Source organism: Sebastes fasciatus, chromosome 20 (genome assembly GCF_043250625.1).
Source record: "Sebastes fasciatus isolate fSebFas1 chromosome 20, fSebFas1.pri, whole genome shotgun sequence".
NCBI lineage: Eukaryota > Metazoa > Chordata > Actinopteri > Perciformes > Sebastidae > Sebastes > Sebastes fasciatus.
In genome coordinates, this window is record NC_133814.1 from 19,117,828 (window position 1) to 19,143,042 (window position 25,215).

The 25,215-nt window shown below is 40.5% G+C and overlaps 4 protein-coding genes across 5 annotated transcripts; 1 reads left to right on the forward strand and 3 right to left on the reverse strand.

Moving 5' to 3' along the window:
• Positions 1 to 911: 911 nt before the first annotated feature.
• mmp21 (matrix metallopeptidase 21) lies at positions 912 to 7,401 on the reverse strand. The gene is made up of 7 exons (XM_074618997.1): positions 6,964 to 7,401; positions 5,977 to 6,868; positions 4,752 to 4,891; positions 4,532 to 4,673; positions 4,167 to 4,424; positions 3,902 to 4,074; positions 912 to 2,545 (listed from the first exon to the last, which is right to left on the reverse strand). The coding sequence occupies exons 1-7, from the start codon at positions 7,114 to 7,116 to the stop codon at positions 2,240 to 2,242; spliced, it is 2,064 nt and encodes a 687-aa protein (XP_074475098.1). The 5' UTR covers positions 7,117 to 7,401; the 3' UTR covers positions 912 to 2,239.
• Positions 7,402 to 7,509: 108 nt separating this feature from the next.
• On the reverse strand, positions 7,510 to 11,266 carry uros (uroporphyrinogen III synthase). Its single transcript, XM_074618998.1, has 10 exons — positions 11,204 to 11,266; positions 10,643 to 10,727; positions 10,438 to 10,521; positions 10,235 to 10,331; positions 9,736 to 9,810; positions 9,284 to 9,358; positions 9,095 to 9,178; positions 8,878 to 8,963; positions 8,700 to 8,798; positions 7,510 to 8,615 (listed from the first exon to the last, which is right to left on the reverse strand). Exons 2-10 carry the CDS (start codon positions 10,703 to 10,705, stop codon positions 8,493 to 8,495), a joined length of 786 nt encoding a protein of 261 aa, XP_074475099.1. The 5' UTR covers positions 10,706 to 10,727; positions 11,204 to 11,266; the 3' UTR covers positions 7,510 to 8,492.
• A 322-nt stretch (positions 11,267 to 11,588) lies between these two features.
• bccip (BRCA2 and CDKN1A interacting protein) lies at positions 11,589 to 15,241 on the forward strand. The gene is made up of 7 exons (XM_074618999.1): positions 11,589 to 11,786; positions 12,711 to 12,785; positions 12,900 to 12,980; positions 13,085 to 13,171; positions 13,262 to 13,449; positions 13,573 to 13,741; positions 14,472 to 15,241. The coding sequence occupies exons 1-7, from the start codon at positions 11,643 to 11,645 to the stop codon at positions 14,640 to 14,642; spliced, it is 915 nt and encodes a 304-aa protein (XP_074475100.1). The 5' UTR covers positions 11,589 to 11,642; the 3' UTR covers positions 14,643 to 15,241.
• A 53-nt stretch (positions 15,242 to 15,294) lies between these two features.
• On the reverse strand, positions 15,295 to 24,742 carry dhx32a (DEAH (Asp-Glu-Ala-His) box polypeptide 32a). Of its 2 annotated transcripts, XM_074618996.1 has the most exons (12): positions 24,665 to 24,742; positions 23,749 to 23,859; positions 21,198 to 21,391; positions 20,743 to 21,115; positions 20,418 to 20,657; positions 19,494 to 19,587; positions 19,159 to 19,308; positions 17,619 to 17,810; positions 17,276 to 17,416; positions 16,551 to 16,741; positions 16,276 to 16,466; positions 15,295 to 16,031 (listed from the first exon to the last, which is right to left on the reverse strand). In XM_074618996.1, exons 3-12 carry the CDS (start codon positions 21,338 to 21,340, stop codon positions 15,833 to 15,835), a joined length of 1,914 nt encoding a protein of 637 aa, XP_074475097.1. In that variant the 5' UTR covers positions 21,341 to 21,391; positions 23,749 to 23,859; positions 24,665 to 24,742; the 3' UTR covers positions 15,295 to 15,832. The 2 variants fall into 2 exon arrangements, with proteins under 2 accessions (XP_074475097.1, XP_074475096.1); XM_074618995.1 differs by lacking the exon at positions 24,665 to 24,742 and having other exon boundaries at positions 23,749 to 24,636.
• Positions 24,743 to 25,215: the final 473 nt, after the last annotated feature.

Consider the following 25,215-nt stretch of genomic DNA (forward strand, 5'->3'; position numbering starts at 1 on the left):
AGTCTATCAATAACTCCTGCAGAGACGTCAACCACGCAGCTACAAACATATGGCATGTTATAGTCAAACAAATCAGACTTCATGCTGAATTACAGGATGTTTATTAGTTCTCTTGGAGGGATAATATGCCTGTAAATATTGTGATAATAAAAAAGAAATCTATACATTTTTAAGTGAACCACCATACATGATGCTATTCAGTCACTCAAATCCTACCATGAAAATGACAAGGAATATTATCTGAAGACGTGAAGCACACATCCGCAGAAAAAATATGTTATTTGTATGCTGTTAATGCCTTTCACAGAGAGCTCATTCTGTACATGCGTGAGCAGCCTCATCATCTCATGACATCCGTCTCTGTAGCCCCACTTACCATGACATTTTGTTCCTGTGCTTGTAATTGATTTCTACTTCAATTTATTAATATAGCCTATGGAGCGCCTGGAGCACAACGCTGGTTATCTGGAGCCCACCAGGAGCTTAATCTCTTAAAATGAGCTGAATTAATAAGAGTGTTCAAGTAACGTATTGATCACAGAATCGATGTCTGTTTCTTTGCACCGCGCTCAAATGATTACTGTAAAATGGAACAGCATTAACTAATAAGGCGAGTCTCTTTTTCAATCATTTTGCTTCAATCTAAATTTCAATTTTTTGATTGATGGTGTGTAAATCTTTGAACCGTATCTTTCAAAACAAGAAGGAATTCAAAGAAACGGATCACTGGATAGATGTTTTCCACAACCTCCAGGTTTTTATTGATAAAGCTTGTATTGTTTCCTTCCAAGCTAGACCAAAAGCTTGATGAATAAGAGCATTGAAGGGATTTTTTAAAGAGGAGAATGATATTCTTTTCCCGCCTGCAGGCAGCTATAGATTAAGAGTTTCTGCAGTTGATTAAGAGGAAAGTGATTTTCGTACATTTCATACATTCAGTGCAGATGTGCTGAGATCAGACAGTCGAGCTAACAAGAGGCCAGGGGACCAAGTGCATCTACACTTCCATCATCATCATCATCATCATCATCACAGGGAGTGGATCTGGATATAATTTGGTATCCCTCCCAGCAACATATTGCGCAAAACAAACTGGGGAATTTGGATGAATGTTAATCTGTTATGTGCAATATTTATGATGATATATTAAAGGAACAGTGTGTAGTTTTTCGAGGGATCTATTAGCAGAAATGTAATATAATATTCAGAATATTTATTAGTGTATAATCACCTGAAACTAAGAGTCGTTGTGTTTTCGTTAGCTTAGAATGAGCTCTTCATATCTACATAGGTAGCGGGTTGTCTTCACGGAGTCTGCCCTGTTATTCTGCCATGTTTCTACAGTAGCCCAGAACAGACAAACCAAACACAGCCTCTAGAGAGATCCTTTTGTGTTTTTACGTTACCTGAAGGCCACCGTAGTTCTCCGACACCCTTGTGAAACTGCGGTAGCGTGACCCGCAGATTGCAAAACCGTGGAACTGTAAGGATGGCCTGTGAGCGAGGCGAACGGCGTTACCACGGTTTTGCACTCTGCAGCTCTTGTTAGCGCAGTCTTGGAAAGGGAGGAGTGAGCGGAGGGGTACTCAGTTGGTTGCAATCTGCAACCACACCACTAGATGCTGCCAAATCCTACACACTGTACCTTTAAATCATTACATAACATTTCTTTTTGCTTTCAATTCATAAGTTTACCCAGAAACAAATCCATTTTTTATACACACACAATAGTACAGATACTTTTACGCATCTTTCTTCAAAAGATATAAGTCCAACATATCTGAAATGAGAGGTCACTCTATAGTTCACAATATGTATATTGAGATTTGACATTTCATGTTTTTGCATAAACATCCCCTTTTCTTTGTACGTGTGTCATTTGAAAGCAAGTTCTCCACAGTGTGAGTAAAACAAGGTGTCTGTATAAACTATAATAACATTCCATAAATAAGTATATTCTCACTAATGCTCTAAATGTTTTAATCATAACAGGTCCTTTAGGATAGTTTTCATGCCAATATGCATTTGGCACCGCTAAGTGAGAGACAGACAGAGCAGCTGATATATTAATAACACAAAGTAAGCCAACAGAAATATTAAGTTGTTTTTGTCTTTAAGATCTTAAATTAACATTTAAAAAAAGTAGACAGTAAATGTCTACATGCATAATATGACAACATGTATACACACCACAACAGGTGAATCCACATCAGTACACATCAGTAAGGTTTAATGAAACTCAGCGGGTTAGTTTGAGTGCAGTGGGGTGAACGTTGCAGATGTCGAACCAGTGCTGATCCACCTCCTTGTGTGGCAGCAGGCCATTCCGCGGCAGAGAGGGCCGGCGCCAGCGATCGCGGCTGCCCAACACCTGCCAGAAGCGCGCGCCCTTGAGCAGAAAGATGGCGTTGTGGGTGTAGGAGAAGTAGGCAGCGTCGATGTTGCCATCTGGATGGTCTCCGCTCACCACTGGAGGGAAAACGTCTCTGATGTTTTTGGGGAAGCCTCTTGCCAAGCTGTTGGCTTCCACGTCAAACGCGTACACCTGTTTGAACAGATAATTGTTTTCCCTCTCATATAGAAATCAAGTCAATTATAACAAATCACAGAGGAAGTGTAGCGGGTTTGTTTGCATGAATATGTTCCTCATAATGCTGAGAAACAATGAATTAGCTTGGGCTTTGGTCTCAAGACTCTGCTTATGTATATTGTACCTCGCTGCCTCTTGTTTCCTGTCAGTATAGAGCAGAGAGTAGACTATACATGCAGCTTAATAATATGCCCAGAAACCAACAAGTAGTCCTATGTTGTAGCAACAGGCCACAAGCCTTCTGGATGTCACTTAGTGGTCATTTGATTAACACGACTTTAGGGATTATTAACAGATTTATTTGGATTTTGACAGATCTGACTATCGATCTGGATCGATATATCGATTCAATGATCAACGATCCAATATCATCAATACAAAGGGAAAACATCGATTCATATCATCATCATCTTTAAAGGAACAGTGTGTAGGATTTGGCAGCATCTAGTGGTGTGGTTGCAAATTGCAACTGACTGAATACCCCTCTGCTCACTCCTCCCTTTCCAAGTCTGTGTCCAAGTCTCGAACAAAAACACAACGATTCTTAGTTTCAGGTGATTAAACACTAATGAAAACATAGTTATGAATATTATATACCATTTCTGCTGATAGAGCCCCTGAAATACTGCACACTTTTCCTTTAATGGTAAGGTAATAATTAGGGGTGTAACGATCCATCGATCTGAATCGATACATCGATTCAGTGATCGACGATCCAATATCATCGATGCAAAGTGAAAACGTCGATACATATCATCTTTAAGATGCACCTTTATTTTGAAATTCCAATGCCACGTCCAAGCGCACCATTTTCCTACAGAATACAGAAAACAGTAATAAAATTGTCCATTCCTATTTTAGTTTTGAGTTGATATAAACATAACTGATTGTGTAATATGAGCATGTGATATCGTCTCATATTGATCACGGGGCCCTGAATTGAATCGAATCAAAATCGTGGCAGACTTTGTGATATCAGCAAATATTGTAACGTTGTAGAAAGAATTGATATGGTATCGTATCGTGGTAAGTAGTGATTTACACCACTAGTAATAATTAGTTGATATTCAAATTTACAATGAATCATATTACCAAAACTTGACGCACAATGAACATGAGGCTTTTGTAGTCTGTAACACCGTGGCAGTTGCTCACTTTTCTATCCCCTTAAATGATTGTCTCCTCATTTGTCTTCTTTCACACAATCACCAAATCTATACTTGTTTCACCCTAACTAATATATGTGCTTCCTATGCACCTCCTCAGTTATTGCGTATTAAAAGAAATGAAGATGAAGGATTAAATTCTTACGAGAGTGTTTTTGAAGAAGTAGATGTGAGAGTCCCTCCTGTCATAGAAGGCCGTGTCAACGGGACCGAACACTCCCGGGAAACCCTCAGAGATTAACCTCGGATAGCGGTGACCTTCAGGGTCCTGTCTGAACACCTGGTCCTTCTCATTGTCATACCTCCAGAACTGAGCACCTGGACACACAAAAACAACATATATATATCCAAACATATATGTGTACATACAGTATTTACATATGTAGGGCTAGTACTGTTTTCAGATCTACCTTTAAAGAAGTAAACAGCATCTCTTTTTCTGGACCACACGTGCACACACGCATCCACTCCGTCCATGGGGATGCCACGCCAGCCAGCCTGCAGAGCAACCGGATCTCCAAAGCGTGTCCGGTTGTTTCTGTTCTCATACAGCCAGTACGAGCCTTCTCTCATGAAATAGGTGTTAAAGCGAATGACCACCTCCCCGTAGGGCGTCTTCTCCTTTCTGATCCAATCAAATGCTGTGTTGAATCGACCCTTACAGCCTCCTGGGTTCAAACACAAGCACATTATAGAAAATGTGTCAATTTATTACTGTAAGTATGTAAATAAAGCTGTGTGTATGTGTCCACTAGATGGTGCTGTAAGCATGTACCATAGAGGTGCTGTATGGCCTTCCTGTCCGTCCAGTCCATCTCAAAGCCGGCCTCCTGGGGCAGATAGCTGGGCTGCATTATGGAGCCGGCTCTGTAGATGTGGGGGAGACCCAAAACATGGCCGATCTCATGAACTGCTACCTAATAAGATAGGAAATAAAAAATGTTGTTATTATTCTTTTCCATTATACATCTGATGATTCCTTTGATCGTGCTTACTTTGAGCAGGCTGATCCCACTGCCAGCATTGGGAGCGGTGAAGTGTTCGTCGTCATCAAAGTGTATATCACCCAGGAACCAGGCGTGGGCGAATTCCTGACCACTGCCATCAAACCGTTGGTTGCAACCCAGATGTCTTCCTGTGTGGAATATAGTGGCACAGAATTAAAACAAAAGATGCATTGATTTCTCTGTGAATTTGAATAAAACATTATAAGCACATAGTGTTACTTCACACGAGGGGCAGATAGTGAAAAAAATGTGATCATCCAGCTGTTCTGCAGCAAAGACATACAACGATTTATTGTACCAAACCACATAGTCCTTCTCTATGGAACACTGATGATGGCCATTACAGGTAAAATACTGTAATAATTTTCACAAGTATCAATTTTAAAATGCAGAGGTAAAGACTAGAGTGACAAATTTGATTATTCTCAACTCGACTTGGACTTTAACAACAATGACTCGTGACGTCACTTGGACTTGAGCCTGAAAATACTTGATAAATTCCCCCAAACACAAAGATTAAAATGTATGTTATTTAAAAAGTGTGCAAAAATCTATAAATTTCTCTCCATTTCCTTTATCAGCTAACATTAATGCTATTTATTCTCAGCAAGTTACACCTAATTCCCCAGATCCACTTTGTTTAACTCTACAACTATATTCTAGAACCTATACCCAGTGTTTTGTTTTTTTACATTTATCTTTTTATTTCATTTAGACATAAAACAATATAAAATATCACTTTAAAGGAAGAACAGTCTTAAAGAAAATGTCGTGAGATTTGGGAAGAGAAAGTTTTTCCAATATGATATGAAAGTGCAATGTCAGCACTACTTTTTTGATGATAAAGTTCAGTCGCACTTGATTTAATAAATAAATACTAATTTTAAAAAGCATTCATGATTTTTGTAAATTTAATATATTATTACTCTATTGTTGTTAAAATGGCATTACATTTGATGAAGAGCGCATAATGACTTGGACTTGAAACTAAAAGTGTAGGACTTTTGACTTGCAAAACAATGACTTAGTCCCACCTCTGTTAAATGTGAATTGTGTATTTTCTGTAAATATCTGACAAAGTGAGTGAGTGAAAAACCTCTGTACTTTAGCAAGTTTTACTATGGAACTTCACAGAGAAGTGATGTTATCTTGAAACTAACAGTAGTAGTAAAAGATAATATACAATTTCTGTTGTAATGAGTGTCACACCTACCAGTGCCAAAGCCCAGCCTGATGTCAACATCCTCCAGCGGGGAACGTGTGTCCTCCACAAACTCCAGCGGAGACACCTCGCTCCACATCCTGAAGGCCATCCTGAGGATGTACCTCTGCTCTTCGATGGAGAGCTGACTGCTGTAACCTTCTCCTATCAGCCTCCACTTTAACACCCTCTTAGAAAAGGCCATGTAGCCCGTTTCACTCAAATCTCTCTTGTGCCTGCTTTTGGATACAAGAGTGGCGAGGTGACGTTTCCTGCGTCGCACTGCTGCGCTCTGACGGCTGTTCATGCTGGTATTCACCATTTGACTGTCCATGTTGGTATCATTTGAGCTGTTCAGAGAGGAGTTATTTAAAATGTGATCAAAAAAGTCTGTGTAATTCATGCTGGTGTCGTTGGAAACGCCTGTGAGAGCACTTTCTGTGTCATTAACATTGAATATGTCATCTCCAAAGGAATCACTGGTTATATTACTTGCTGTGTTGTTACTGTCAGTCTCATTAAAAGTGTCACTGGAAGTGTTTTCAGCATCTGAGGCGCTGCTGTTCTCAGGTGCTATGGGGGCGTCCAGGTCAGTCTCCTTGTCAGGGACTCCACATCTCGGTTTGTTCATCGCCACCTTGGTGGCCTCGTCAAACACACCTGTGGCCGGCAGCCCCGACACCCTCTGGAACTCTTTAAGTGCTGAAATAAATGCCTGGCTCTCGGTTACGCTGTCGCGGTCACTGTGATCGCCAGCGTCCCTTGAGCGATGCACTGAGGTTCCTTCCTGGATCGTGTCTTGAAGGTCATCCAGGAAGTCATCGTTAAAAGAGGTGTCTGAATCTTCAAACTGGATCTCCTCCCAGTTCACTGGCTTAATGAATCCATATCTAGAGAGAAATACCTAGAACAAGACATGGGTTACATTATATGATTACTATAATCAATCATAGCATGAAGTTTGAAGAAGAGAGAGCAATTTGAAAATAAGATGTTTACCTCTGCTGTGTGCTTGTTTGTTATACCCTCAGCTTGATGAGAATTAACGGTCTGCACATCAGAATGATCCCGATTATGGAAAAGTTTCTCCGCATCAGCTGAGCTAACGCTCGTCCAAAAAAGCAAAATCATCAGCTGGATAAAAGTCAGCATCGTGTCGTTGGTTTACTTGTGTAACTATATACAAGTAAGTAAGAAGCTGCAGTGCTTTATAGGCAGATCCTGAATGTCTCCACACCCACACCCATCTAAAGGTGAGACTCTCTGGAGGTATCCCACTTTCCTCAGCTTTGTGTGAAAAGTAAACCCGTCTTTATTGTCTCAATTTCACTGCATTGTATGGATGTGTGTGTTATTCACGCTCCACTGGTTTTAAATGGATTGTTTGTTGACCTGTGGAAAGAAGTAAAACCTTCACTTTCATGTGGACAATAAGTTTGGGAGAGCCACAACTTCTGCCAACACCTGTTTTTTGAATAGGACACACTCACACACAAACACACACTTGCTTGTTTTACAATGAATAACCACAAACCAAACCTTCCATATCATCACACTGACCAACATTTATTTTAAACCCACATTGATTTTCTTGAGCAATCCCAACTTAAATATTATAATTGTATTCACTTACATTTTTGAGGCTTTTATGGCAAAAAAAAGCTACTTTTTCTAAGTGCAAATTAGCTTATGTACATGCAAAACTGGTAAAAACAAAACAGACAAATTTCAATATATATATAAATAATTAGGGATGCACCGATTCAACTTTTTCAATCCCAATACCGACACCTAGTACCGATCTGATACCAGTGTTTAATTAAGAAGCTGTATGCCTCACTGTGTAAAAGTGACTGAGATCATTCTTTTATGTGTAAAGCAACATCAGGCTCGACTTAAACATTGTTTTTCTAACTTTGTAAAACAAAAATGTAACACATAAATACATAGATATACATTTATTGAATTGTTATTGATGATTCAAATTAGGGCTGTCAATTGATTAAAATATTTAATCACAATTAATCACATGATTGTCCATAGTTAATAGCCATTAATCGTAAAGCTAGTATGACATGGGTTGTACCAATAGATTCCTTAGGTTTCTTAGTTTCATATGATGCCAGTATCGTCACTCTAGCTTTAAAACTGAGTCCTAAAAAAACAGAGAACCTAAAAATCGCAAGTTGCGTTAATGCGTTAAAGAAATTAGCGGTGTTGAAACTAATTTGCGTTAAATAACTTTGACAGCACTAATTCAAATAATAAATTGCACACCGGCAAAAAATCCTCAAAATTAAAAGGAATTACAATTAATGCAGCAGCAAAGTGGTCAAAACTTAAACAGAGATTAAAACTTCAGTATATACTAGTATAGAATTGAATTGAATAGATCAACCCTATTGTAACTGATACCCGATCAGCTATTTGAGTCAGTATCGGCCCGATATCTGATATCGGTATCGGTGCATCCCTATAAATAATACAGACTGTACAAAGAGAGAAGAGTGGATGGATTTAAGAGGTGGTTACTGTAGAGCTTTGGCTATCGCTGCTGCCAGGTGTTCAGCTGTTGGCTTTTCTGCAGCACAGCTGACGCACAGGCCTTCTGCTGTCATGGCGTCTTGTGTCGTAGGCCCTATGGCTGCAAACTGGAAACAAAGAAGTGACTGTCAGAGGCACTGGAGATCTGTTAAGGACTACAGATTCATGCAATATTTCATATGTGCGTGTACTTTTATTTGAGTCAGCTGTTCCCCTGACAGCCTCCGCACTACTTCCAGACAAAACTTCACTCCCGATGGGCTGAAGAAAGATACGCTGGCTGGAACGCCCTGTAAATGCACAAACAAATAATCAGCTGCTACATTTAGAAAAAGCTTTTCCTAAAACGCAGAAGGAGTTGGGTTTTACCTGCTCTGTGAAATAGTTCTTCAGATTCTTCTCCAGATCTGGATGTTCAGCTGTTTGATAGACAGTCAGCGTCTCGAGGGGCACTCCTGGAAACAAAGAATCAGATCCCCGCAGGGATAAAGGTAGTGCAATTATTCTTTTATAATTAGTGTAGCCCCAGAGGGACTTTCATCACCTTGAGTCTTAATCTCGAGGCACAATAGGGGTAAATGCTTACCATTTTCCCTTAACGCCGTCGGCAAGACTTCTCTTTTGATTGAGCCACAGGGGAAAAAAAGTGGTGGGATATTTGTGTCCTCTCCTATGATGAGAATCAAGTATAAGGTCATATTAGTTATTGGAACAAATGTAAATTTCTTATTAAACTGAACTGTGAAGAATGTGGGAGTATAAAGTTATATCGTACGTTCAATGATAAGACGTGATAGGACATCTGCTGTCCCCGTGTCCTCGCCCAAAGGGTTCAGACCCAGATTCTGTACTGTGCAGGAAAAAAAACACACAAAGGACTGTTGATATGAGCAACACGTTACAGAATAAATACACAAATTAATAATTTAGTCAATTATATTTCAACCAAATCCCTAAATACACAACTCTGACAACAAACTGACAACAAAGAGATCAGGTGTCACTAAAGAAAGACGGTAAAACACACGTCAGGAAGGTGCTGCACCTTGCAGCAAACTGTCACTTGTGTACAACCTATTTCCAAATGACTGAGGGTAGTAACATCACTTCACACACTTCTGTCAGCACCAGGTGCCTGCCACACTCTGCTGGAATTAACATTAACATAGCAAGGGTTCGTAAAAAGCACCTTTTTTTTACGTGTTTTCATATGTGACAATAACTCACCTAATGCAGCAGTTGCCTTCCCAACCACATAGATGGACTTGCTGTTCCATTTGTCTTTCACAGAGCTGATCCATTCTGCAATAATAATTAGGAAAAGGTTAGCATTTAATCAAGGGAATTGTTTCAAATCTCAGTTAGCGGTCCAGAACAACACAGTACACAGAATTTATAGACATTTAACCAAACACGTGCTTTCAGGGGATGTGTCAATGAGGTACAAGGTGCAACAATTATATTTATTTTCAAGTCAATTCAAGTCACAAATTTGCCTCAGAGGGCTTTATAATCTGTACATGATACGACACCCTCTGTCTTTTACAGTACAACCTTTTTGTCGGATAAAAAAAAAAATTTTAACTGGGGAAAAAATGGATAGATGTTGTGTGTACAGAGTAATAACATAATGAAAATACAACATAGGCAATCCATATGAAAAAAAAATGCTACATATAACGTGAACATATATGAAGAAAAATGCAATTCCTTTGTATCCTCTCACCTTCCCTTCTTTCTTCTGCTTCTAAGCACATCTTCACAGCCTCCACCGCTCTTGGACTGGTAAATATAAGACCTCCGTGTTTTTCTGGTTGGAAAAGCTGAAATAGGAAGACATCTTAAACAACAGATGTATGATGCAAAAAGCAATACATATGTACATTGATGAAACAAATAATAATTCAATACTGCAACAATGGAGTTTACCATATCTGTCAAGGTGTTTAATGAGACGAACTTAAAAGACAGCACAGGAATTAGGGTTGCTTTGTGTCCATGTGATGCCAGCTCCTGTGGAATCAATATAAAAAATAAATTCCTGTCAAAATTTGCAGTGAAATGCAAAAGCATTAAAAGTGGAGTGCTGTAACTGACAACTGCTGTGAACACTACCATAAACAAGTGCATCTACCTTAATGTAAGGATCAGGTCCAGACTCTCCATCTCTTGGCTCTTTGAGAAGCAGTACATGCATCTTTGCAAAGACCTTTAAGACTCTGGATGAATAAAACAAACAGGGAAGAATACAACAGAACAAAACCAGGGTGAAATATGAATGCTGCTGTCAGAAATGCAAAAACACTGAGGACAAGGAGGGTGTGAAGACACAGCAAGCTAAGCTACACCCTAAAACTGTCATATGCAACCTGCTGATAACAACACTGTTGAGTCACGATTATTGGACTGCATGTGAGGAGAAAATGAAAAGCAATAATACCACACTTGTGTCGTTGAATGCATGTATTCTGCATGCAGTATTAGCTAACATATGGCTAATGTCTTTTTGTGTTATTGTTTACATTAGCATAGAATGACAGTTTAGCTAGTTTAACCCGTCCTCTTAATATAAACTGTGCCACTACCTAATGCATAGTGATAATAAGCGTCTAATGTGTCATACTTGTATGGTAAAATGATATAAATTACAACGGATACTCTAAAAAAGACAAAATATGAAACAACATTCATGTACCTTGAGTTGTTCCTGCAGCTGAGTGCATGACGACTTTCAGCCAGGGTCAAGAAGAAGGGGGAGACATAACATTACATATTTGACTAAAAAGCAAAAAACAAAACAATTGTGAAAAATAATTATTTATTCCAACATATCTACAATTAATAACCAAACCATGCAATAAAATACTTATTTATATCGGGAACATAGTAGTTTAGGCACTTTTAAATAACTGCTCTCCCCTTTTTTTTTTAAATGGTCTGTTCCATTTTTGAGCCGCAAACAAGCCGACATTGCGGCTCCGAATGGTTACTACAACAAGTGGCAAGTCGTGTAGATTTAGAGCCAAAATGGCGGCTTCAGACTGTCAGTTTCCTATTTAGCTGTGAACTGACCTTTTAACAGTTGCCCCGCCCACTCCAGTTTGACACGCGTGTTGCCTGTGTTTGTAACAAGCATGGCTTCTTCTGCTAAGAGGAGAGCGGTGGGTTTGGGTGAAAATCCTGCGGAAAGCGACAACAGCTCCGATGACAATCCAGAGAGGGATGATGATGATTCCGGGGAGGAGGATAGTGAAGGATCAGATGAGGAGATCAACGAGGTAAAAGAACAAAACACGTGGTTGAATGGGAACTGTATGCATGGCCTTGTTAGCTGGCTGGCTAACACAGCTCTCGGCTAATGGTAGAGTAAGAGGAAGCCACATTAGCATTGTTTACTGTTGCTGTAAGCCAGGGTTGACAAGATTAATATTAACGTTACTAACCTAGATAATAAACTGAAATGTCATATTTAACTTACTTTATGTTAGAAAGTAACCTACTTGAGTGAAACTAAAATTACTCATTCACTACAAAAAAGTACATGAAACAACTAGCTACTCGAGTAATGCAAGAAAAGGACATTAATTAAATACTTTCTACACATGCACGCAGGTTTCTGTTGTTGTTTTTAAACAATATTTTATTGAATTTTACATATATAAAATATTATATTATATATATTATTATATTTTATTATTATTATATTAAACTTGCACTATCTGCAACCATCTTGGACTCTAACCACTGGCGCACTTTACACTATACATCCTATATCCCACTTTATAGACTTCACATATGTACATATTACATGTATTTATTGATGGACTGTACACACTATATTCACCCATTCACTCTGTATCTTTTATATCTCTATTATTGTTTTTATAATTTTTGTATACCTGTACATCTCCTGTGTTTCACTCTGTTTGCTGATGTTGCTGCTTTGACACCTGAATTTCCCTCCGGGGATTAATAAAGGTTCATCTTATCTTACACATACAGACAGACTAACAATATTAATAATTAAATTATACAATGAAATGTTTAGTCAGAATTTCAAAGAAAGAGAGACATGACATTTCATTTATTTCACATATCTAACAAAGAAAACAAATAAAATAAAAGATAAGACAAAATAAATAAATACCTAAAAGAAGAGCGGTTGTTAACGGCTCTCTGTTTTGTTATTGTTTCTATTGCAGGAGATCATGGTTGACTTTGAAGCCCACACCATTTCAGTCAACGACTTCAATGGCGTTAAGAAACTCCTACAACAGGTTTGAGACCATATTTATGTTTTTTGCATCTAAATGATCATGTTCATATGTTGTGTGCTGCTGGGTGTAACATAGCCTCACTGACGTCACTTCTGTTGTGTTTTGGACACACAGCTGTTCCTGAAGGCTCATGTAAACACAGCAGAGATGACAGACCTCATCATTCAACAGAATCATCTTGGAAGTGTCATCAAGGTGAGTTGCTCAATAGTTCCACCTCATCTCAGATTTTTCCAGGTGACTTTCCACAGCAGTTTCAGCTCTAACATGTATTTACCTGTCCCGTCGCTTTGCTCCAGCAAGCTGAGGTGCCAGAAGACAGCGATGACGACGACCCAGATGAAGTGTTTGGCTTCATCACTATGCTCAACCTCACAGAGAGAAAGGTAACACCACTGGCACCAACCTTACAGACTAATTGGCTACTGGGAGCTTTGATAATGTTGGAAATTGACAACGTGTGATTGTCATGGCAGGGTGTGCAATGTGTGGAGGAGGTGAAGGACCTGATCGTGGATCAGTGCGAGAAGAACGCTGCCCCCAGCGTGACGGAGCAGCTGGAGCAGTTCCTTAGTGACACCAGCAAGCCTGTGGGGCTTCTGGTGAGCGAGCGCTTCATCAATGTGCCCCCACAGATCGCCCTCCCGCTGCACAAACAGCTCCAGTGAGTTCTGCTCCGTCTTAAATGGTGACACTTCGAAAAGGAGTATCTGTAGTATGTCTGTGGTTTGTCTTTTGAAAGTGTTGCATGCAGGAAAATAAACTGGATTTCTGTGTGTACTCCCAGGGACGAAATAGCTGAAGCTCAGAGGACGAATAAGCCCAGCGGGAAGTGTCACTATTGTCTGATGATCAGCAAGACCTGCAAAGAGGCGAGCAAGAATATTCCTGCCAGAGGAGGAGCTCCCAAAGACGAGTACATGTTTGTCAATGCAGAGGAGGAATTCTTCTATGAGGTAAAGTGAATGCAAGCAGAGTTTAAAATGCTAACAGTGATTGATAATGTACAAGGAGCACTTTACGTACACATTTGGATAATAACACTTTAATATTTTATTGCTATCTAATGAGATTATGTTCTACCTTCTAATTATTATTTTTAAAGAGGACCTATTATGCTTATTTTCAGGTTCATACTTGTATTTTGGGGTTTCTACTAGAACATGTTCACATGATTTAATGTTCAAAAAACGCTTTACTTTGCTCATACAGGCTGTGCTGCTGCACCTCTTTTCACCCTCTGTCTGAAACGCTCTGTTTGAGTTCTGCCCCCTCCCGCAAAGCCCACTCTGTTGCGATTGGTCAACCGAACCAAACTTTTCATACTCTGCTTCAGCTCCACTCTAACTAGCTTTTTGTCTGAGGCCCTGCCAAACGAGCCGCTGAGCCGGTATCATGCAAATGTGTTACTTGGTGACATCATCATGCTACGGGAGAAAAGGCGGGACTTCAAGCAAGGCATTTCAGGCAGTTCAGCAGTGCTTCTAAGGGGGAGAGTAACTCCCTTTGGCGTGGACTTTGTAACTTTGCAGACCTTTTACAAAAAACACACTAAAGGAGCACAAAAGCATAATAGGTCCTCTTTAATTTATTTCTACTTTCAAAGAAGAAAAGAAGTGATGTAAAATATTTGTATTTATGTCTAGATATGAATAGATTTAAGCATTGTCTGTATTCTCCTTACAGCAAGCCATCTTGAAGTTCAACTACTCGGTCCAGGAAGAGACCGACTCGTGTTTGAGCGGCAGGTGGTCGTTCGACGACGTACCCATGAAACCCTTCAGGACAGTGATGCTGATACCAACGGACCGAATGCCTGCTATTATGGTCAAACTCAAGGAGTACCTAACTGTGTGAATCCCACAATAAACTAAGATACCTATGCATACTGAAGACCTTCAGGCTCATGGAAATACTTTGATATACTCTTAAGAAAAATGTTTTGGTACTGTCAGCTCCAGTAGTGTCACTATTATAAACCTGATATTTAGCACATGTTGCGCAGTGACAGTTTATTTTTTGTAATTTTAGAGATGCTGTTTTTACAAATACCAGGTTCACTTAAATATACAACGGTTATGTCATGCAAATATGAATAGAAATACAGAATTAAGTCATGTTTATGTAAAGACTTTTCTTTATAACAAGATTATGAACCAAGACAATTAAATATAAATCTTGTATTTGTGACAACAGCTAATGTATGAGCATAGAGCTCAGTATTACGTCAAATTACTGAATGATAAAGCTTTACAAATTTACCAAATTGATAGCAAAGCTGATTTTCACAAATTCGATCTGGATTGTTGGCATGAAATGGAACATACTTTACATATTTTATTTGTGAAAACTTGTGAACGTTTGTGCCAATGCATCATTCTACCGAGGATTTTCTAAGTCAGTATTTCTGTAAATCTCTTGCCACCGATTAGTAATAAATGCTTTATATATCTGAATGCCTCGAGAATCATTTGCTTTCTTAATCTGGCAGCATGTCAACTCACACATAATGTTTCGGTCTCAAAACCAGACCTTCACATACCACATTAACCTGAAGAGAAAGCTGTACAGACGGCTTTGCATAAGAAATGAGGGGAAAGGACGTACTTCTGCAAGCAGCTTGTACATGCATCGACGTGTTGGACCGTCTCTTTGAATCTGCATCTTCCTGGTTATGAGCTCAGGAGGTGTGATTTTGTTTTCTCCTTTTAAAGTACAGCAACAGACAACATCCATCTGCAACCCCTCTGCTGCTCATTAAAATCTAAACAGGGAGAGCAGAGCCGAGAAAGATAAACAAGAAGACTCCTTCAGTGAAAGGGATGTACTGGCACAAGGAGGCTATAAAAGTTGTATCGGACCACAACTAATAAAGCTATTCATGATTTACTACATTTTTGCAACATGCTGTCATGACATCAATCAAATTTTAAGCCATGTGATAACTTAATATTACAGCCCCTGGTTTGCATCGACTATAAACATTTTACAACATTTGGTGATAAATTCAGATTACAGCCCCAGATTTTCACATTTATGATTTCACATCACTGAATCACACATCTGTCATAAGTCTGCGGCACCACTGCACAGCCAGCGTTGGCGTCGCCGCTGACTGTGGTGGCTATTTGTTTCCCGTCGTCACATTTTCTGGACGCGTCTGGGTCCAACATGTCCTGCAGTATGTCTTTGCTTTCACTAGAGGGCAGGTTGTAGAAGAAGTACAGCGGTGCCATTTGAATGTACCTAAAGTGACAGAAATTACATGATATGGAAAAGAAGTAAGAATATGGTTAGTAGTTATTTTTTATATGAAAAAAAACAACTGTGATTTTAAGAGGATTATAATGTTACCAAATGGCTCAGTTTGCAATAACAAAAACAATCAAAACATGTTTGTCTCACCAAAACATAATCCACAAGAAGTAAATTCTAATCTGCTTGCACACGTGACATATCTGATAGTGAGCTGAAAAAATTATGGATTTACACTTGGGGGGAGATTTCAGAGACGGTTCTCATGCAGTTGTTCTCAGACAGCGTGTACTCGTGGAAAACAACCCACTCCGGCAGCCCCAGCTTGTGTGACTGAGCGCCGTAGCCGGAGAGCGAGTGCACCTGAGTCATGTGCTTGTGTGTCAGCATGAAGTAGTTCCCTGATCCGTCCACGTCTCGGGCGATCTAGGGAAAAAACACTGAAAACTTTAATACAGTTGAATCCCTGGAGGCAAATTCCTTTAATAGTGACATTTAGTGCCTACGTACCTGCATGAAGAAGCCGGCCAGCAGAGCTCTTTTGACGTTGTGGGTGTTGGTCTTGGTTCCGAAGGAGGCCTCAGAGATGGGGAGCTCGATCCGGTTCAGAGTGTCCGTCAACTCGGATCTCATGGCCTCAGCTGTCTTCAGGGCCGAGTGATCCAGGAAGTAGTCCTGGCACCACTTTTCAGCGGTGAAGTCTGGGAAAACATATCATATATAGTCAAGTAGTATTTTGGCCAGTTGTGGAAGAAGTACTCAGAACCTTTACTTAAGTAAAAGTATTAATAGCACAGTGTAAAAATACTCTGTTACAAGTAAACATCCTGCATTCAAAATCTTAGTAAGTATTAGAATAAAAATATACTTAAAAAGATACTACATCAAAAGTAAAAAATACTCATTATGCAGAATGGCCCATGTCAGAATTATATATATTATATTATTAGATTATATACATAATCTCTCAATTTTGTTTTAGATTCCTCTGTTTTTTATTCCTTTTAAAAAGAAATGTAAATCACTTTCAAAGTGCCTCAGTCAGTGTATTAATTGTCCTCTATAAATAAAACTGCCTTGGTATGACGACACTGGGTTCTATGTTATAAACATTTAAATTGTTTTGCTGTTTTACCACAGTGAAGAGCAGATTCAGGGTCAGGGTGTCACGCTATCTTGCAGAATCTTTAGAAAATAAACTATTTTACTGGGAGTAGATTGGTTCTGTGTCTTACATTGCTCTCTCTGGCTTTGTTTGAAGGCGTTGTAGATGTTGATGAGGGTGAAGTGGTCGCCTTCAGGGTGCTGGAACTTCCTGTGACACTGAACTACCTCGTGGCTCATGCCAGCAGGCGGCTCCAGGAAGCAGCTCGACGCTAAAAAACAAGGAAGAAACAAGGTCAACATCACTGAGACAAGTCACTCTGACCAAAGACCATCTGGTTCACTGCAGCTTTGTACTTCTGCAAATGAGCTACTACAACAAATATCCATCTGATGAAGCTAGGAACCAAAGAAACGATCTTCACTCACTGGGAACAAATCTGACTCTGATTGGAAACTAAACACATGGCACACCTGACAGCATCGCCGCGATCGTCAACATCTCGCTCACGCAGTCAAACTCGCAGGACGCCAGCAGCGCTTTGGCCATCTGAGGGTCCAGAGGGATTTCAGACATTATGATGCCAATCTCAGACAAGTTGCCATCATCGTCTAAAGCTGCGAGGTAATCCAGCTCCTCCAACGCCTGCATGAGACCCTCAGGATCTGGAAAGAGGAACAAAACAGCTTGAGTTTGATAATGAATTCACATAAATCAAAGAGAATAATTTTAGTGGCGATTTCATCTCTGTAACAAATATGTCTTTTGTTTCTTGCTCAGTGTGTGGAACCTACATGTTTTAGTGTGGCATCACTCATACTTAAAGGGACAGTGTGTAGGATTTGGCGGCATCTAGTGGTGTGGTTGCAGATTGCAACCAACTGAATACCCCTCCGCTCACTCATCCCTTTCCAAGTCTGCAGTAACGTGAGCAGTAGAGTGCAAAACCGTGGTAACGCCGTTCGCCTCGCTCAGAGGCCATCCTTACCATAATAACACTACTGTAGGAGCAACGGAAGTCAGACGGCAGCTGGCGGTACCACAGTTTTGCATTCTGCGGCTCAAGTTACAGCAGTTTCACAAGCGTGTCAGAGAACTACGGTGGCCTTCAGGTAACGTAAAAATGCAAAAGGCTCTCTCTAGAGCCAGTGTTTGGTTTGTCCATTCTGGGCTACTGTAAAAACATGGCGGACTCTGTGAAGAGGACCTGCTCCCTATGTAGATATGAAGGACTCATTCTAAGCTAACGAAAACACAATGATTCTTATTATCAGATGATTATACACTGATGAAAACAAAGTTATGTATATTATATTCCATTTCTGCTAATAGATCCCCCGAAATGTTACACACTGTTCCTTTAAAGCCACTATATGTTGAATTAGAAAATTCCCAATGTTGCGAATTCACACTAGGAGGCTCCCAATGCCCCCTAATGGTAGTAACCAAAAAGGACACTATTAAAGCAATGCACAGGCTGCATCAAACGCCAATTTATACAATCACAATAATTTTAAAGTTGCTCTTATCACATAAAATCACTAGACTTAGTGGCTTTAAGTTTTCCAAATCCCACGCAAGAAAACATATTGATAAATGCATATCAGGGTAAGTAAACTTGCGTGCCACATTCTGCCAGAATATGGAGATATTACAGTACATTTGGCCCATGCTTCCTCTTCATTGTACTCGTGTGATGCTGCCCTAACGAGACATGTTGTATAATCGTTAATGAGCTGGCCTCTTTTAGCCCGTTCTGTTCGTGTTAGGGCTGGTTAGAGCACAGACAATAGTTAGTAGCAGGGTCCTGTCAGCTCAGCTAAATCATGGCTGACTGGGCCCAAACAGCTACACAGAGCAAATTCATTTGTGCTTCCTCTAGCCAAAAAACTCCCGCATGCACCTCTCTGGCTGTGTTTTAGGGTGGGAGAGAGATGCGGTCTGTGGGAACCAGTAACCTGAGAATAAAAATGCTTATTCAATGATAAATGTTCACTAGCAAGGCTGCGTCACCTGGTCTGTCGATGAAATCACACTGTCCGAGGCCGGCTATCTCCATCCTCTTTAGGAACAGGACTGTTGGTGTGATGTTGGACTCCAAGATCTGTGGGGAGTTCTCTGCAGGAAGCTGGCTGTCTTTTTGATATAAGCAGAAACATTTACCTAGGAAATAAGAAAAAAAAATCCACTTAATTGTGGTTTTTTTCATAAAGTTATTTGATTAACGCTTATGTTGTTCCTCCAGCAGGATTCCAGGATGGTTTATCACATGGTAAACATCAGAAAGAAACATTTTTTAACCTTTTAAATTGATTGGTTCAGTCCAGCCAGCACACTGTCAGACATACCTGTTGGTCCACACAGCTGTTTGCGTATGTCTGCCTGACACTGACTGATGGGTTGAAGTACCTCCGAGTTTGCTCTTATTCTTGGATTGTACACCTACAAAGTCCAAACCACATGCCCATTAATATCAGCAGATTACTCATTTAAAAGGATAGTTCAGGTGTTTTGAAGTGGGGTTGTATGAGGTACTTATCCATAGCCAGTGTAATTATCTACAGTAGATGATGGTCAGCACGCCCCCAGTTTGGAGAAGGAGACAGGAGTTGCTGTACGGGTGCAAAGCAATGTACGACTGTGGACGGGGCCGGCAGCAAAACATGTTTTAGCCACCTAAAAAAATCAATATCATTTTAAGTGAACGCTATATTTAGAATATTTGCGCCAGTTTACCTTGCTGTGAGACAGCTATACAGGCTATGTTTCTGATGGGGAACTGAAGCCAAAGCAACCAGACTCCATTGAAGAAAAACAGTAATTTTACCTCACAAAACACGGGGGTTGCTGGTCTACTGCTGCCTCGATTGGTTAGTTTGTTTGTGATGTTGTGTGACTTTGGTGAATCTGAACAGTTTTTTTCAATGGCTTTGGTGAGGGCATAGATGGATCAGTTCCTCGTCAGAAAGGGCTGTCTGACGGCAAGATAAAGCGGCATACATCTAGCGTGCACATAAATTGATATTGAGATTTTTAAGGGAGCCTTTCTTTTAGGTGGCTAAAATAAGTTTTTCTGCCGGCCCCGTCGACAGCAGTACATTGCTTTGCTTCCGTGCGGTAACTCCTGCCTCCTTCTCCAAACTGGGGGCATGACGACCGTCATCTACTGTAGGTATGACAATGACTATGGATAAGTACCTCAAACAATAACACTTCAAAACACCCAAACTATCCCTTTAAGGTAAATATGTTTTATTGGAAACACAACGTACCATCTTTTTCTGGACTCCTGTGTCAATGACAAAGTTGACAGTATCTGTGGCCCACCACATGTCCTCCCCATGTTTGGTAGAGAGGAAAACCCTCCTGGACCTCTTGGAGCCAGGTTGCTCAGTGAGGACGGGCGGTAGTCCTCCTCGGCGTGGGCACAGCACAACAGGCTTCATCTGGCCCAACTCCGCTCCCAGCCTGGTGCCTTCTCTCTGGAGGATGCTGCGAGCGCAATGAACCTCCTGCAGAAGATATCACAAGCAAAGTATATTGATTTAACCAGTCTCAGCTTTAAACCACTCTTTAGAAGATGCAACATTCTCTTACCTCAGCTGAGGCAAAAAACACAACAACATCTCCGTCCTCTTTGGTCCGATGGATCTCCAGCACCAGCCTCAGCGCTGAGAAGAAGTAGTCCTTGCTGCCACTGCTGCTGTGGACCGCCTCGGCGGGAGACGAGGCCTCCAGGCTGATGAGCGGGACGCCTTCGTAGTGGCTCAGTAGCTTGTCGGTCACGGGCGGGACGGCGAGGACCACCACTCTGAGCTCAGGCCTCTGCAGCAGGATGTCCCTGAGGAGACCCAGCAGCGTGTCCGTGCTGACCGTCCTCTCGTGGGCCTGGTCGATGATGATGACCCCGTAGTGCTCAAGAAAGGGGTCTGACATCATCTCTCTCAGCAGCATGTCGTCGGTGCAGTACCTGAGGGATAAAAGCCACCAGAGGGGTAAATAGTTTGTGGATGATTTTATAAAGTCATTGCGCTGCTGGCTGTGAAACAGACCTCAGAACGGTGTCGGAGGAGCAGCAGGTCTCCAGAGGGATGGTGTAGCCCACTTCATGGCCGATGTTGACGTCCATTTCATCGGCCACGTGCAAAGCCAGATCTACAGCCTGCTGTCTGTCGGTCTGTGTGCACACCACCATGCCGTGCTGGTACTGAGTGGACAGACAGAACTCTGCACACCACTGAGGGATCTGAAAGACAATAATCACACTTCATTGTACCTCTTGACAGTATTTCAGAGTATTCTGCACCCCAGTTTCCAGTGGCGTGCATCCTTTCAGGGTTACACCAACAGCTTTTGTTTAACCCCTTAGAAATTCTGTATTTCAGAGGTTGTTGCGGGTTGAGTTTTAAAGCTAGAGTGAAGATACTGGCATCATATGAAACTAGAAAACCTAATGGATCCATTGGTACCAACCATGTCATGCTAGCTTGTCGGAAAGATCACTAAATAACGCTACTAAATTTCGGTGAGGAAAAACTGGCATGGCTATTTTCAAAGGGGTCCCTTGACCTCTGACCTCAAGATATGTGAATGAAAATGGGTTCTTGGGGTACCCACAAGTCTCCCCTTTACAGACATGCCCACTTTATGATAATCACATGCAGTTTTTTGAATGCAGTAAAAATGTGTTATTTTCGTCTATTCTAAAATTCTGTATTTGAATATTTCTGCATACTGGGGTCCCTAAACAGTCTTTGACTTACATAAATTGGGTATCACTGTAAAGCTGAGACTCTTGTGGATCCAATAAGCTCAATTGTATTCATGTGTGATGATGTTAGTCCCCATAGTAGCCATTTCATTGTAGTGAGACCATTTTTGTACCTCTCTGTATAAAATGACCTGAGGTGACCTCTAGGATAATCACAGCCTCATGAAACTTTACAACCACAAACTAGAGACCTAGAGCATTCAGAGGATGGATGGCTTTACTAGGTAGATCTGAGCAGTTTCCAGAACAGAAGTGCCCGCCATTCAATCGCCAAAAAAAAATGCAAATTCTTGCAGAAATCTCCAAATGTCAAAAGCTTTTGAGACCTAATCACAGTATGGAAGGGGGTAAAGGCACGCAGCAAAACAAACAGTGACAGGAGATATCCTATGGTATTATCGCTAATAATGCAAAATTGCTTTGGCAGCATGAGGCGGCTCCAGCGGATCAGGGCTTAGCAGCAGGAGGTCCCCCTAACACCCCTGCTGGAGCCTTTGTGAAGCATGACTGTCAGGCTGCTGCAGCTCGGACAGCCATGACACCGACACAACAGCATCTGCTGAGCTGGGCAGCCTGTTCACACACAAACTCACATAACGACACTTCATACTCCATACATGCCAAAAAAAACTATGTCCAATGGTGGAAAGTAACTAAGTGCATTTACTTTAAGTACTGTACTTAAGTACTGTTGTAAGGTATTTATACTTTACTATTTCCATTTTATGTTACTTTATAATTCTACTCCACTACATTTTGGAGGCAAATATTGGACTTTTACTCCACTAAAATAATAAACAACTAATACAAAATATAAATCAACTAATAAATTATGATTTATTATTATAGGTTAAGTTACCCAGCAGTATATATTAAAAGTCATTCAAATTTGCTCCACCTTTACCAGCTGCAACATTAAAGTGATGAACACATTAATGCATCAATAATTATAATTCAATAATATGATATATATATCATTCTGAAATGGGCCATTCTTCATAATGAGTACTTTTTATACTTTCAAATTTCAATGCAGGTCTTTTAAATGTTTTCAGAAACATCTTGTAGTGTACTGTTTTGCTGTAAAATGAGAAAGTTTGTGACCCGGCACCCATGTTGAGATCAGTTGAGGAAATACCAAGCACCACCCACCAGCCGGAGCACAGCCAATAGGAACGCTCTCTCTCTCGCTGAAATTACCTGTGATTGGTCAAAGTCTAAAGTCTGAAAACAGAGCCATGAGGAGGTGCAGAAGTCTAGTTTTCTCTCAGAACACTTGAATTACAATATGCTGAAAGATTATTATTGAATTTTTTGCCAAATGATGCCAAAATATTCCGCCTATACTGCAGGTTTAAGTAACATTTTGAATGCAGGACTTTTATTTGTAACCAAGTATTTTTACACTTAGGCTAAAGATCTGAGTACTTCTTCCACTACTGACTATGTCAAAGAGCGCTATTCAGTAGATAAACATGGCAATGCTCGGCAGAAAAAAATGTCACATTTAAATCAAATCAAATGTTGTTGTTGACTGAATGAGCATGTGGCAACAAGCTGCATGCAAGTCATACAAATTGGGTTACGCTTTGGTATTTGGGTCCTCCAGACTGAAGGAAAAAATGTCCCTGAGCAGAAAAAAGATGCACTATTCTGTAACTTTAATGCCTCAAGGTCACAAAATCCGATTCCAGGTGACTCTATGTAGCATGCATCCACTTCCCTTGATAATAAATCCAAGTTCAGTGTGATCTTTTCTTTAATCTAAGACATCTTTCCTTCTTTCCTAATAGAAAATGCACATTATTGATCCTCCATATCCAGTCTCTTACCTGTGTACTCCTCCCAGTCTTTGCAGTCCCAGACACAATAACCAGCTGGTTGTCCACCAGAGCATCTTCAAACTCGCACCTGACCTTCCACACCGGCAGAGTCTTCCTCTCCTTCAGCAGTTTGTAGTAACGAGAGGAAAAAGGTAATCCATCAAACTGGTTTAACTCCAGATCATCTCCGAAACCAAAGGATTCTTCTGCAGGACATTCCTCACTTTCAGGAGAAACGTCTGGATTATTTTCATCCGACATGACAAAATAATATCTATCTCCTCACAAGAGGTTTTCCTACCACTCCAGCTACGGATCCATTATCGGAAATATTCCAAAAAAACAATCCTTTATCGCCTACAACTTGGACGGAGCAGGTGATAAACGAGCAGAATCTCTCTCCTCTGCTTTCTTAAATGTTAAAAGTATAATATTTATTAAGCTGTTTAAAAGGTAGTTGAGGTTGGAGGTGGTTGACTCGCAGTGCGCACCCAGCGTGGCTCCACACGTGTTTTGATTTGCACAGACAGACAGGACTTCATTCTTTCATTCATCACTGAGCCATAATAATCCCATTATCCCCAAATCATCACGTGGAAAGTAACGAGGACTATATGACGCTATAATATAATATAGCCTGTCCAAAGCAATATCTTTCTTTTGTCAAGTTTAAAAGACTAATGCAGGTGTTTTTTTTCAGCTTCTCATGCAAGTTTGTATGGAAGCTCATTCCTGCCACTTTAAAAAAAAAAAATTAAACATGCAAGTTTTTTCCCCTCATAATTACAACATTCCTATATATATGATTAAGTATCTCAAACTATAATTACGAGATCCTATGTCATAATTATGAGGAAAAAACACACTTATAAGTGGCAGTTGGTATGATGCTTTTGGCATCATTTGGCAAAAATTCCTTAATAACCTTTCAGCATATTGTAATTCAAGTGTTCTGAGAGAAAACTAGACTTCTGCACCTCCTCATGGCTCTGTTTTCAGACTTTAAAAAATCTAGCAGGTGACGGGAGACTTTGACCAATCACAGGTCATTTCATTGAGAGAGAGCGTTCCTATTGGTTGTGCTCCGGCTGGTGGGCGGTGCTTGGTATTTCCTCAACTTGAACTCAACATGGCTGCCGAGACATAAACGTTCTCATTGTACAGCTAAACAGTACACTACAAGATGTTTCTGAAAACATTTGAGGCGAGAAATAGGCATTATAGTAACAGAATATTGATTCATATTTGATCAGCGCTGCCTAGTTTGACCGTTTGACCGGAGTTCGCGAGTGATTGACAGCTGCTCAGAGACGGCAAGGCTCCAGCTCGGCTCCGATTGGTTGTTTTCCTCCAGTCTGTGAAATCTTGCAGATGTAGATGCAGATTTGCTCCATTTCTACCCACTGCAGCTTTAATAATGAAAAAAAACTAAGGTGGGGGACTTTTTTTTTGTTGAAATGTGCTTTCAGAAAACCA

Bases quoted from the DNA above. Each gene is read 5' to 3' on its own strand.
- uros (XM_074618998.1), bottom strand. From the start codon at position 10,705: ATGCATGTACTGCTTCTCAAAGAGCCAAGAGATGGAGAGTCTGGACCT. The intron at 8,964-9,094 runs GTAAGCATTTAC...CTTTGTTTCCAG, and splicing joins GACGGCGTTAAGGGAAAATG to GAGTGCCCCTCGAGACGCTG. The intron at 8,799-8,877 runs GTAAAACCCAAC...GTGCATTTACAG, and splicing joins AGAACTATTTCACAGAGCAG to GGCGTTCCAGCCAGCGTATC.
- mmp21 (XM_074618997.1), bottom strand. From the start codon at position 7,116: ATGCTGACTTTTATCCAGCTGATGATTTTGCTTTTTTGGACGAGCGTT. The intron at 4,892-5,976 runs GTAGGTGTGACA...TATTCCACACAG, and splicing joins CAGGCTGGGCTTTGGCACTG to GAAGACATCTGGGTTGCAAC. The intron at 2,546-3,901 runs GTAAGAATTTAA...CTGTTCAAACAG, and splicing joins ACTTCTTCAAAAACACTCTC to GTGTACGCGTTTGACGTGGA.
- bccip (XM_074618999.1), top strand. From the start codon at position 11,643: ATGGCTTCTTCTGCTAAGAGGAGAGCGGTGGGTTTGGGTGAAAATCCT. The intron at 11,787-12,710 runs GTAAAAGAACAA...TTTCTATTGCAG, and splicing joins CAGATGAGGAGATCAACGAG to GAGATCATGGTTGACTTTGA. The intron at 12,981-13,084 runs GTGAGTTGCTCA...GCTTTGCTCCAG, and splicing joins ATCTTGGAAGTGTCATCAAG to CAAGCTGAGGTGCCAGAAGA.
- dhx32a (XM_074618995.1), bottom strand. From the start codon at position 24,000: ATGTCGGATGAAAATAATCCAGACGTTTCTCCTGAAAGTGAGGAATGT. The intron at 19,588-20,417 runs GTACGTTGTGTT...TGGACTTTGTAG, and splicing joins CAGGAGTCCAGAAAAAGATG to GTGTACAATCCAAGAATAAG. The intron at 16,032-16,275 runs GTAAATCCATAA...CTGTCACTTTAG, and splicing joins TCTGAAATCTCCCCCCAAGT to GTACATTCAAATGGCACCGC.